At 46.5% G+C, this 11,647-nt stretch overlaps 5 protein-coding genes across 5 annotated transcripts; 2 read left to right on the forward strand and 3 right to left on the reverse strand.

Moving 5' to 3' along the window:
- Nucleotides 1–285: 285 nt before the first annotated feature.
- On the reverse strand, nt 286–1,071 carry ONS95_004317 (uncharacterized protein; the record flags this gene model as incomplete). Its single annotated transcript, XM_058497675.1, has 1 exon — nt 286–1,071. The coding sequence occupies one exon, from the start codon at nt 1,069–1,071 to the stop codon at nt 286–288; it is 786 nt and encodes a 261-aa protein (XP_058352401.1).
- A 1,606-nt stretch (nt 1,072–2,677) lies between these two features.
- ONS95_004318 (uncharacterized protein) lies at nt 2,678–3,197 on the reverse strand (the record flags this gene model as incomplete). Its single annotated transcript, XM_058497676.1, has 2 exons — nt 2,678–2,944; nt 3,003–3,197. 2 exons carry the CDS (start codon nt 3,195–3,197, stop codon nt 2,678–2,680), a joined length of 462 nt encoding a protein of 153 aa, XP_058352402.1.
- A 1,643-nt stretch (nt 3,198–4,840) lies between these two features.
- ONS95_004319 (uncharacterized protein) lies at nt 4,841–5,090 on the forward strand (the record flags this gene model as incomplete). The annotated part of the gene is made up of 2 exons (XM_058497677.1): nt 4,841–5,002; nt 5,055–5,090. The coding sequence occupies 2 exons, from the start codon at nt 4,841–4,843 to the stop codon at nt 5,088–5,090; spliced, it is 198 nt and encodes a 65-aa protein (XP_058352403.1).
- A 435-nt stretch (nt 5,091–5,525) lies between these two features.
- On the forward strand, nt 5,526–6,656 carry ONS95_004320 (uncharacterized protein; the record flags this gene model as incomplete). The annotated part of the gene is made up of 1 exon (XM_058497678.1): nt 5,526–6,656. One exon carries the CDS (start codon nt 5,526–5,528, stop codon nt 6,654–6,656), a length of 1,131 nt encoding a protein of 376 aa, XP_058352404.1.
- A 690-nt stretch (nt 6,657–7,346) lies between these two features.
- ONS95_004321 (uncharacterized protein) lies at nt 7,347–9,713 on the reverse strand. Its single transcript, XM_058497679.1, has 3 exons — nt 8,705–9,713; nt 8,265–8,653; nt 7,347–8,214 (listed from the first exon to the last, which is right to left on the reverse strand). The coding sequence occupies exons 1-3, from the start codon at nt 8,927–8,929 to the stop codon at nt 7,521–7,523; spliced, it is 1,308 nt and encodes a 435-aa protein (XP_058352405.1). The 5' UTR covers nt 8,930–9,713; the 3' UTR covers nt 7,347–7,520.
- Between the last annotated feature and the right edge of the window lie 1,934 nt (nt 9,714–11,647).

Below are 11,647 nucleotides of genomic sequence, written 5' to 3' on the forward strand. Positions count from 1 at the left end.
GGTAGTAGCTAGTTCCAAAGGGATATTAGTTGCCTAAATGTGCTCTTCTTGGTGCATGAATCGCGGATAATTGCGTACCTTTGGGGTGATCTAGGTGCTTGCATCGGAGATTCTGAGCGGGCGCCCGGAGCCACGAATAAGAAATATAACAGATCATTAGATGTTTGCTCGCAAATCTGATTTATTTTGGTTCGTTCACCATGTTTTATCCCAGCACATGCAAAAATTAAAGCTTTGTCGATTTTTATTTTTGGGCTCGGAGAGACCTCATTGTCTAGTGGGGTATCAACCTTTGACAGCAACAGTAACTAACAACTCCAGATCCATCTTTATTCCATCTTCCGTGGTAACTTTCGCCCATTCCACTTTCATCTCTTCCCTTGCCTTGGGTCTTAGATCTAAGGGAATTCCTCCATACGTCGCACCAGACGAACTGGTATCCAGCCACTCAATCATAGCAGCGCCATCCTTTGCCGTCTTGACAATCGTATTCACCACGATCTTCCTTTCCCCAAATCCAGCTTGATCAAGAAGTCCTTCCAAATCTTGCTGTTTAATAAACGTCGGTCCTCCTTGCTCTGGATATTGCCGATACGGTTCTCTTGACAGAACATCCTCCTTGATTTTCTCATGAATAGCGACAAAGTCTCCCGAGCCACCCGATATCCCAAGTCGACCCCCCGACTTCAAAACTCGAGCAAACTCTCGAACAGCTTTCGGTTGATCTTGCACCCAGTGGAAAGTTGAATTTACAAACACAACATCAAAGCTTTCGGAAGTGAAACGTGACAAGTCTTCGGCTTTTCCAACTTCAAACGACAGATGTGAGGTCTTGAATTCCTGGGCGAGAGCGATTCGTTCTTGAGATGGATCAACACCAACTACAATCCCCGAATCGCCGACAAGTTTGGAGAGATGTGCTGTGAGGTTGCCTGTTCCGCAGCCGACGTCGAGGATTTTTTGTCCCCTAACGCTTCCAAGTCGCTCGAGGAGGAAGAGCCCAGCGTTAAACTGCGTGTTGTTGACTGCCGTATAACCTTTCGCTAATTCTTTGGTGTCTGCGAAAGCCATGTTGCGTGTTTTGTGATGCTCGGTTTGGAATCTGGATATTTCCTGCTGGTCTTGCTCGAGAGCTGTCGTCAGTTAAATGTCAGATGTACCTTTAAGAACTTTATTTTTAAATACTCTCGGGACCAATATCTTAAGGATTTTCGTTCTTGAGATGAGCGCACTAGCCCTGTTCTGGTAGTTCTTTTGTTAGGTGCTTGCACTAAAGTTAAGGCGACGAGCATTTTTGAGCACATTTGTGCTTGTTTCTGCCAAGCCTTAGCCGATGCATCTGCCGTTGGGTAAACACCGCTCGCGCTCGCGGGAATGCATGCAGCGCGCAGCAATGGCGTCACGCAAGGGTCCATCAAGCTGACTGCGAGCCGTCACCAGACTCGCACATATTCGGAGGCGTGAAGTAAATTGGAAGTCAATAGACTGGGGTATATGCAGGAGGCCCGATGGGAAAGTCACGTACTTGAGAATCAGAACCGAGAACAGGCTCATAATTTGCTCAGCAGATATTCATTGAAATTAAAACTTCTCAGTCTATTGGCCAAGAGAGACTTGCCGGCGGCTATCGAAGACCTAAATAGCTAATAATGATACGTAGTAACTAGTCCGATCTTCATATGGCTCATCTCCCCCAAAATGACGATACCTAAATAAAAGCAATCAAATCACATGACATGACACCTTCGTTTAGGTCCTCGAATATCTTCTTGTGACAACCGTTTCCACTGGAAGAATCCGTACAGCAGTCGGTTTGAGAACGAATTATGCTGGGTCTGGTCAGCTCTGGAACTGAACTGGTACTTGCGACTCCGAACGGACTCGTTCGGCACGTATTTCGGCAAGATTTGAATCGTGACGACGAAAAACGTTGCTTAGCCGAGCCAATATAAACATATCAGATAGAAGAAATGCTACTTTGAAATCACGCGAAAGTCTCACCTAAAGTAAGTTAAGTTTAACGAGAATAAATCAGAACTGGCCGTGGTTTAATGTAGATCTGCGATATTATCCCACCGATTAAATCATCTGTTTGAGAATCCACTGACGTTACATCAAAAGTCGATCTGAAGCCACCGTCAACGCAGAGCCGCAATTTTTTTTTGGGTATCGTTCCGTGCATTCTTCTGAGCTGAAATATTTTCCGTCGTTCAATCCCGAACCTGTGCTTTTCGTAAACATCCTAGACCTGAATGCCAGCTGCACCTTCCCGTCAACCCCCATGCCACAATACGTTCTCCTTGCGTCGAGCTGTTCCTTGCCATATTCTCCACGATAGCCTTAGTCTACACCGAATAGGTTCTTCTATCAACTGAAAAACGTGCTCCTCTGTACTCATCCAATTCCTCCATCATTATGGTCAGATATTGAAAGCGAACGGTATTGATGGTTGTGGGGTTGTACCTTACTTCAATCATTTGTTAAATAAATTTGATTGCTCTTGTCGCGCTCTAAGTTGCTCTTAGTTGGAGTCACACTGGAAAAAAGAGCCGCTAGAAATCAATAATTGAGTTGGAACATACGTCTGGTTAGAGTGTAACCAGACCAGAATTACAAAGTTGCTCTTTACCCCAACGGAGATACTGCGGCACCTAGATAGAATCCATACAAAAAGAGACTAGAACAAAAGATCCAACGCCCCAACCACAAACCAACTAACCATAAGATACTGCATGTTTAGTCTCACCTCCTGGGTATTTTTCGTCGCTTCGTTATAATCTCCAACGCCAGGTAATGGCACTCGAGCCTTCTGTTTCCAAAAGTCTCCCACGTGTTTTCTGGCAGCCACCAAAACAAGCAAATTAACTCCCGCGATACCCTGGAGAGCACCCGCCCCAGGAGTTCCAAAGGTCAGATAGACGGAGCTGAGGACTGAGACTAGTAGCTGCATTTTTTGGTCAGTCTGCTTGTACCGACTTCGACGAAGTTGTTAGGGGTCATACAGCAATTGTACCGCTTGCTTGAGTTGTTCTCGTCTTATGTAATTGTTGTTCAGCAGTATTGGAGTACTTTGCTGCTTTCTTGCTCATGTCCTCGTATCCTTGGAGATTACTGATAGAGGTCGCTGCAAGGTACAGATTGTAGATGCCGAACGCGGCTTGAGAGGCATGGACGAGTGTGAGGGTTGCCGACTTCATGATGACGAGCTTCTAGGCGAATTTGGGGAAGTGCGAGAGGAAAAATATGAAGAGCGAGATATTGTTGTTGTTAATAAGTTGTAAAGTCGTGCAGAAGAGGAATCGGGCTTCGATTTGATGTTTGAGCGTGATGGCGAAAACGATGACGTAGTTGGCGTCAGCTAGGGGAGCAACTGCGACAAGCGAGGTTCCCTCAACATGATGTTTACGCGTCTCGGCGTAAAGAACTACCTTAACGTTCGAACATCTCTGTCCAACCGAGCCGAGTCCAACTATCGCATCTGAGACCAAAGCCCAATGTGTCATCAAAACTAAATGTCCAGTCTTGGGAGCACCACGTGATTCCATACCCCGCCCCCTTTTTTAAGCACTCGCTTACGCTGTTTTGATCCCTCAATCAAGCGCATCTCAACCATGAGCCAAGGCCATGACCAGTTCTATCAAAACATCGAACGGTCGATCGATGCTCCATCCTGCATGGCTATTACAATAGCGTCTTACTATTGCACTCGTCTTTGAGACTCTATTGTCAGTAGCACACTCCATCTGTTCAAGCGCTACCCTTCGATACAGGGAAGCAATGCATTGCTTGACATGCGAATGTGTACTCTGGATCCATATGATCACATCCGTGGTGATTCATCTTTATCGTTGTAGTGGTCTGGCGAGGGGTTCTGATGACTCTACAGTTCAAAATCTGCATGCGCTGGGAGAAGACTAGCGAAGCCAAGCAAAGGTTATGTTGTCAGAAAAGATAGTGATACTTCCGAGTTCCTGTCGTGAAGTAAAGATGTGAAAGAATAACCAAACGATAAACAAAAGAAATCATTTTTTGCTGTTTGGAACTATCAAGCTTTGGTCATTTCTAGTCCTTCTGAAACTCGAGCGCTTCGATCTGATGTTCTTCTAAACTTGAGCAGTGACTAAACAAGGCAGTACCTAGGACCAGGAACAGGCGTTTATTAAATTATGAGGTACCATTCTGATTCGGCACAAATCATCAAAGCACCAGTTCTAGTGGAAAGAGCCAAACCGGGCCCTCGAAACACCCGTTTACTTACATCACGTGCTGTCACAACCCTGCCTATGCGGCCAATGGACACAGCGCATTGACATCCAGGGGCTTCCCTACACCCAATATTCGAAAAATCCACCTTGATGCATAACAACACACGCCCCAATCGCATGCCAGGATATATATCGATTATCTAGATTACGCAGAAAGCTTCTTTGCCTTCGGAGCAACCGGAAGCATCCACAACATTCGGTTCCAGTTGCAAATGTTTCATTATTCCGCCGAAGAAGAAGGGTTGACGTGATGAACTTGATCATATTCGATGGTCGGCACCCATGATACAAATTGTGTATGATCTTACGCTGGCCTAAATTGGAAGCCAAGAATCATCGTGAAGTCGCATTCAGGAAGTGATTGAGAAGAAGAGGTTTTGCGAAGGCCGGACAGCAGCCATGCACCTGGGCGGAGTTCATGAGCTAGCCAGTGGCGTTCTAGGAAGATGGCGAGTATTGGAAGTCGAATCTCACGCTCATGGATATAGCAATCTCGAGGATACCCCGTCCATGTTCTCCAGCCAGCTACGGTCGACAGTTCATTCATTTCTTTGACTGCCACCTCGCACACGTCAATGATGCTTGGCCAATTTGTCTCTGCCCTCGCCTTCACTGGTGCAGTCGTTTCCGCAGCTCCAACTCTGTCAGCTTGGAGCAACAGTTCGTCTTCGAAAAACTCCTCCACATCATTGCCGACTGTTGACTTGGGATACGCTCTCCATCAAGCTACAATCAACGTTAGTCCTGTTCGTACCCCCAAAAAGAAATGTAAAACTAACAAGTGGACAGGAAACCGGAAGTTATTACAACTTCTCCAACATCTGATTTGGAGCAGCTCCTATTGGCGACCTTCGCTTCAAGGCATCAATTCCTCCCAAAACCATCAACCGTACCCTCGATGATGGCCAGCAAGGATCTATATGTGCTGAAGCCGTTCCATATTGACCGCAAATTGCCTCCTGCTTCCTTGGTGGTTCCGGTGCAGCAACACTTGCCTACGTCAGCTCTCAAGTTGATGCAGTTGCATCGGCATTAACGATCGATTCGCTTGCCGCGCCGGATCCAAGACAGTCAGAAGATTGTTTATTCCTGGATGTCATCGTCCCCGAGTCCATCTATACCAGTAACAAGTCCGCGCCTGTACTTGTTTGGGTTTATGGTGGTGGCTATGTCTATGGAGACAAGACCTCGACTGGCAATCCCGCCACTTTGATCGCGCAAAGTCAAGTCGATGAGGGCGAAGGTGTGGTTTACGTTGCGATGAACTATAGACTTGGTCTTTTCGGCTGGCTGTCTGGCTCGACATTCTCGGAACAAGATGGCGTTCCCAACGCAGCGCTGTACGACCAACGCCTCGCTTTCGAATGGGTCCAGAAGAACATCCATCTTTTCGGCGGAGACCCAACTCGAGTCACCGTGATGGGCGAATCAGCCGGTGCTGGATCTATCATGCACCAAGTCACGGCGCATGGCGGTTCCAATGGCTCATCTCCATTCTCCCAAGCGATCATGCAAAGTCCAGGCTTCCCACCCGTTCCAGGAGATACCCAGCAAGTCGCAACTTACAAGTCCGTCATCAGTCAAGCCCAATCTCTCATCTCTACTGATATTACCGATGTTGCTTCCCTTCGTGAGCTTGATTTTGACACTCTTGCTGGTCTGAATAGCATCGTAGTCGCACGCTCAGCTCCTTACGGCACGTTTACATTCGGCCCTGTCGTCGACGGGACATTCGTCCCCAAGCTCCCCATCGTTCTTCTCTCAGAGGGAAAATTCGATACAGAACTGAATGTGATGGTCTCACATAACTCAGAAGAAGGCGTTCAGTCTACTTCACCTTTCTTGACGACGGATGCAGCAGTAGCCAAGAACTTGAGAGAGGTATTCCCAACAGCTAACAACGAGACAATCGCCTACATCCTCGACACCCTCTACCCAGCTGTCTATGACGGAACATACCCTCACACCTCTCTCTTCGGACGTGCTTCGCTCATCACCGCGGATATTTCCTTCACCTGCAGCACCCGGTTCCTCGACGTTGCATTCCAAAACGAGACATACCCTTACTACTTCACTGTTCCGCCCGGATTCCACGGTGGGGATATTGCCTACACATTCTTCAACGGCGATACCACGACATTGAATGATGGTCTTCCTGTGCAACTTGCCATTGCAACTGCCATGCAGAGATACATCACGAATTTCGCCATGAGCACTACGGGCAATCCTAATGGAAGGGGACTTCCGTTCTTCCCGCAACACCAGAGCAACTCTACCACGATGGTGATTGGACTCGAAGGGATTGGAGGAGTAGTTGTCGATACCACTGCTAACGAGAGATGTGCGTGGCTGATACAAGGGCTGTACGTTGACAATGTCCTGTCGAAGTAAGTCATCTCGCACACAAGTAACGGAATGATGAGCAAAGATCTGTACATAAGGGAAAGGATCATGATAAAATCACGACTGTAAATCATTCAATGTAAATACTGAAAAACATTGTCTTGAAATCATTCAATGTCGTTTACTAATAAATCGTTACTTTGCCGTTACAACCATCGCGCCTAAACACTTCACATAAATATAAGGCAAGTTAACTTCTAAACCCACTCCCAGCCCTCGGACTCAAAACTCTATCTGCTAAAAAGTCAGATAAGCTCCGCTCCGGAACTGCCTTCCACAAGAGGTTCTCGAAGCCGTCAAACATGCAGCAAGCGGGCCGTCCACGTAGACCCTCACTATGCAGAGAGAAATGGGCGTCGATGGCCAGGATATCCGAAACGGCCGACCTTTGTTAAGCAAGGGGAACGATGATGAGGCCATTTGTGGAGACTTCTGGAGACCCTGCAGCAGGAGGTGCTGCCGGCACGGGCATGTAATGCTGGACCGGGAGATGCGGGTTTTGCGGGTGTGGTTTCACAATTCTGCGCTGATGGGGATATCGAGATTTGAGGAAGTCAACGGAAGTATGAGAGTCGGTTGTAACGCTGGCGATGTAAGAGTAAAAGAGAAGTGAGGGACATTGGCCCTGAAAGTAGAAGTATTCAATAATTTGTGGCGTGTAGCCATAATAATGAGAAACCCCTCGATTGCTCGCTACCTTTATCATGATATGAAACTTATTTACACCTGTACCAAAGGGAACTCCCGACCTGTCTAGGTATCATATCCATCCCAAAGTATATACATAAAGGCATTATCAAGCAGGTTATCTGCTCTCTTCTCATACACATCAAATCATGCACCCATATCACATCATATCCAATGGTGAGCCGTGGGTCCTTTGAGGGACTGGTGAGACTTTCTCCTGCTCTGGCTCAATGCAATCCCTATTTCAGGCCATACATCTCTCCTTCCATCTGTCTTCGGGCCAAGTTGGCTCTGGAATAGTTCCTGTTGTGATGTGGGAAGTGGTGGGTGCACTTCACTGTAGACTTCCGTTCGCACCGTCTTACGTATCTCCTGCGGCGAACCTGGCCACTCCTCCAGAGGTCCTTGAGACTGTCGTTCGATGTCCCAGCTTGGCGCCTTCTGTAATCTTTCCTCACTGATCCTGGATTCCAGTTTTGATCTCGTGTGTCCACTGCCATGCGTACCGTTTAGCGCCTCGATGGTAACTTCATGTCCACTTTTGCTCAAGTTGCTCAGATTCATATCTTCAATGTTGCCTCTACTTCCACTGCGGACATAGCCCTTGCGACTAGAAAATGCAGAAATATTCTTCGAGTGTCCGTATGTGCCGTGGGCAGTAGTTGTCCCCCATAGTTTCTTACGTGATAGGCAAGCGCTGAATAGTGGCCGGAGAGTCGCCAAATTTGCTGCTGTGATCGCCAGACCAGGCTCGATAGCCGACCAGATGACGACGTCTGTTGACGAGAAGAGGAAATCATCGGCGTTGTCAACAAGTATTTTGATATACGGGATGCGAATGACGACTGCTATACAAGCACTGTTGATTTATTAGCTCGATATTCTGCAATAGAAGGTTCTTGAGCTTACACAATTCCCATTGAGAGAATTATTGACACTGTAAGTTTCGTTCGAGGATTCATTTGCAGCTGAGAAACAATGACGACGGGAAGTGCTGCGAGAATGATGTCTGCGAGCGCATTCAACCCTGAGTGTGCATATGTCATTGCCCCAACCAGCTCCGGTGAGAGGCAAGACCCTGGCTTTAAACTGAATTGATTCCAAAAATAATCCACTGGCGAGCACTGGAAGACCAGAAATAGGAAATATCCAATGCTGAAGATTATCACTCCTGCTGTTGTCACATAGAGGATGATGCGATGTGATTTCTTCACTGCGATGCGCAGGAGGAATACCGCGATGCTCATCTTAAGAATGCAAGTCGTAAGAACATAAGCCAATTCGGTCGAAAACCAGTACTTGCAAATGTTAGAGCAAAAAAAAACTATGAGAAGCCGATCAACACTTACCATCATCGCAGGAGTTAGATTCTGAGGGCTGACCGTCATGATGTCGATAAGATGCATCCCCATAGAGTTTGATATGCCTTGCAACGCAAAAACTGCTGTCATGGTGAACAGAATCTGTTTTACATTAACATCCACTTCCGACAACACACACCTGTCGACTAACCAAAGAAAAGATAGCCAGCCAATCTTCAAGACCAAATTTCTTGGCGACAACTCCTCGCACATAACATCTCAGCAGTGCCGTCATCCATGTCAGCGCCAGGAAAACAGCCGCGACAGCATAAACTTCGGGAGCTCGATTTGAAGCCATCTTAAGGGTTTGCGGGGAAGTGAGCGATGTAAGGAGCCGGAGCGATAACAATTCCAAGCATATTCAATGAAAAGCGAGTCCAAGCATATCAGCGACCGGAATACCAAACATAAACGAAGACCCCAGATGCATCTAAAAGTGCGCAGACCTTCGAGATGTATGAAAATTGTGAGAAGAATCCGCAGTGGCGACTAGCTCTCCCAAGTTTCACGATTGGGTGGCAGGTGGAGCATTTGGTTCCTTCAATGCATTGGTGGGCCCATCACAAATCGCAGCTCCGAGCGCTTGTGGGTTCTCTCGGTAGGTTTCCCAAGACCCAGCGACTGACCAACGAAATCCTCAAGAGGCCATTTCGGATTTCGGTCGTCTAGGATTGGAGCGTCCAGTCTCAACGAGGCGAAATAATTGTTATCTTCTTCCCAAAGTGGGCTGAGGCCGACTGTACCGGGGAGTATTTGTGCACCTGATAAAAGTGCTCCATCGAATTGTATCTCCTCTCCATGATCTGTGGTGATAAGCCGGATGAGCCATCCGCATTGGTGAGGTGTATCCGAGAGCTCCAGTATCTCCGTTGGAAAGTAAGACAAATCCTCAGGGAGGGTTCATCGCGCATGATACCTTCCCCGCCCATTCAACCTCAATCAGTCATACATCCAGCCTCACATTAAGGAGACATGTTATATGATTATGTCATGATGGTGGCACTTTTCTCTTCACTATCTCCGAGTATTGCAAGTCTCTGACCGGTTCTGGGATAGAGACAATATCCTACCTGCTTCCGGTTCTGAGAGGGTAAGTCGCCGAATCGGCTGGAGTAAATTTAAAAAATATTCCAACTCGAATCTGCGGCAAAGGTTGCTCCCTTATGCTCGTTCTGTGTTCAATCGAATATCTGGTACTTGTGCCCACCTTCTCCTCTCGCTGAGCAAAGCATTTGAAAGCACCCAGAGCAAGATACCTTGTTACCTAGGGAAATGTGGACCTTGTCAGTGATCAGACTTTGTCTGGTTGCATCTTCGGCCAAAAAGTCATACACTCCTATCCAACAGGCATGGCCATTGACTTGAGGCTTTGTACCAAGCAACATCCCAGATTCCAGACGTGTTTATGAGTAGCGGTGGACAAGTAGCCAACATCTTTTTCGTGACGCAAGGCCCTTTTCGGCGATAATTCTCCGTGATATACTGCAGGGTAGCCTGGACCTGGGGGCCAATGGGTACCGAGATTGGCCACGATTGAAAGCTAGGTTGGCACGGGCACCTAACTTGGCAGGAAGATCCACCAGATGTAGGGTAATTCGGGAACGTGGTAACGGTGACAGTTGTGGCTTGTTCTTCTAAGGGACGGCTCGCGAGTTGTGCCTCTAGTGCTCACGGAGTCAGCAGTATATATCGATGAAGCTGCTAGTATACGTCGATAGCAACTGGGGCATACAATTGCAATATGTTAGCCAGTTCACTGACGTTTCTGTTGCTTCCGAGCCGTTTGCAGACATGTTAAAAGTTCACATGATGAGGCCAGGCTGAGTGAATTTTTCCAACTTCAAAGATGGTCGCAGGTGGATTTTGTGCAGGAATTGGTGCTTTTTGTCGGGTCCATCAGACCAAACTTTTTTTTCTTTTTCTTTAAGAAGCCAGGTTCGACAAATTGAGCTGGGGACATCTTCCAAGTTCAAGGCCGATGTCGCGTCCGCGCAATGCATGCGATCGATAAATCGTTTGACTGAAACCGTCGGAAAGACTCAGAGTCATTATGAAGGAGAAGTACCTACATGACTCACTGTAACAGTATTCAGAGCCGGTCAAGACGAAATTCTAGGATAGAAATAATCTATTCTCAAATGTAAGGAAATAGAGATTGAATCGGACTGAAGCTGAAACGTGTATACTGATGGAAAAGGGAGTCCTGCGTGAGCTGCGTTCGACACACCGGTGACAAATGGGCGGTATATTATTCATGTCTCGTATCACGAGCTATTCGTATATGCTCTTCTAACTTGACGACCACGAATATAATATTACTTTATCTCATAAATCAGACCCTCCTTTAGTAGTAATTCGTGCCACGCCTTATATATCCAGCTTTTAGTGTCTTAGTAAGTAAGTTAGTGTAAATTAGAGTAAATTGAAGTAAATAGGCTAATTAGATACTAAGGATAGGGCGAGCCTACGAATTCCTACCGGAGGGTCTAAGGGAAAATAGTAGTATTTTAGTAGTTTACGCTATACTTTTAGTAAGGAACAGCTAATATCGAACTACCTACTACGACGCGGTACTTCTACCTATTAATTATAACTGATTATAATTATAAAAAGTGTATTTAAAAGCTCTTTTTAACCTCTATTGTTTATACTAGGCTTTATTTGTTATATATAGCCTAAATCACGTAATATTCCGACTTAAACACGATGCCCGCTCATAGCGCTTCCGGTATAAGTAGCCCCTCTTTACTACTATCTTTACCCCTATTACGTGAAGGATAACCGCTACTTATAAGGCCTTATATCTCTAGCGAGCTTTCGAATCTCTTATCGAGTCTATTTAATATCTCTAGTGAGCTTTTAAACCTTCTATCGATTCCTTTACCTTATATCTCTAGTAAGCTTTTAAACCTCTTATTAAGTCTATTTAAT

The sequence above is a fragment of the Cadophora gregata genome, assembly GCF_030347475.1.
Source record: "Cadophora gregata isolate MNR1 chromosome Unknown scaffold_14, whole genome shotgun sequence".
In the NCBI taxonomy this organism is placed as follows: Eukaryota; Fungi; Ascomycota; class Leotiomycetes; order Helotiales; family Ploettnerulaceae; genus Cadophora; species Cadophora gregata.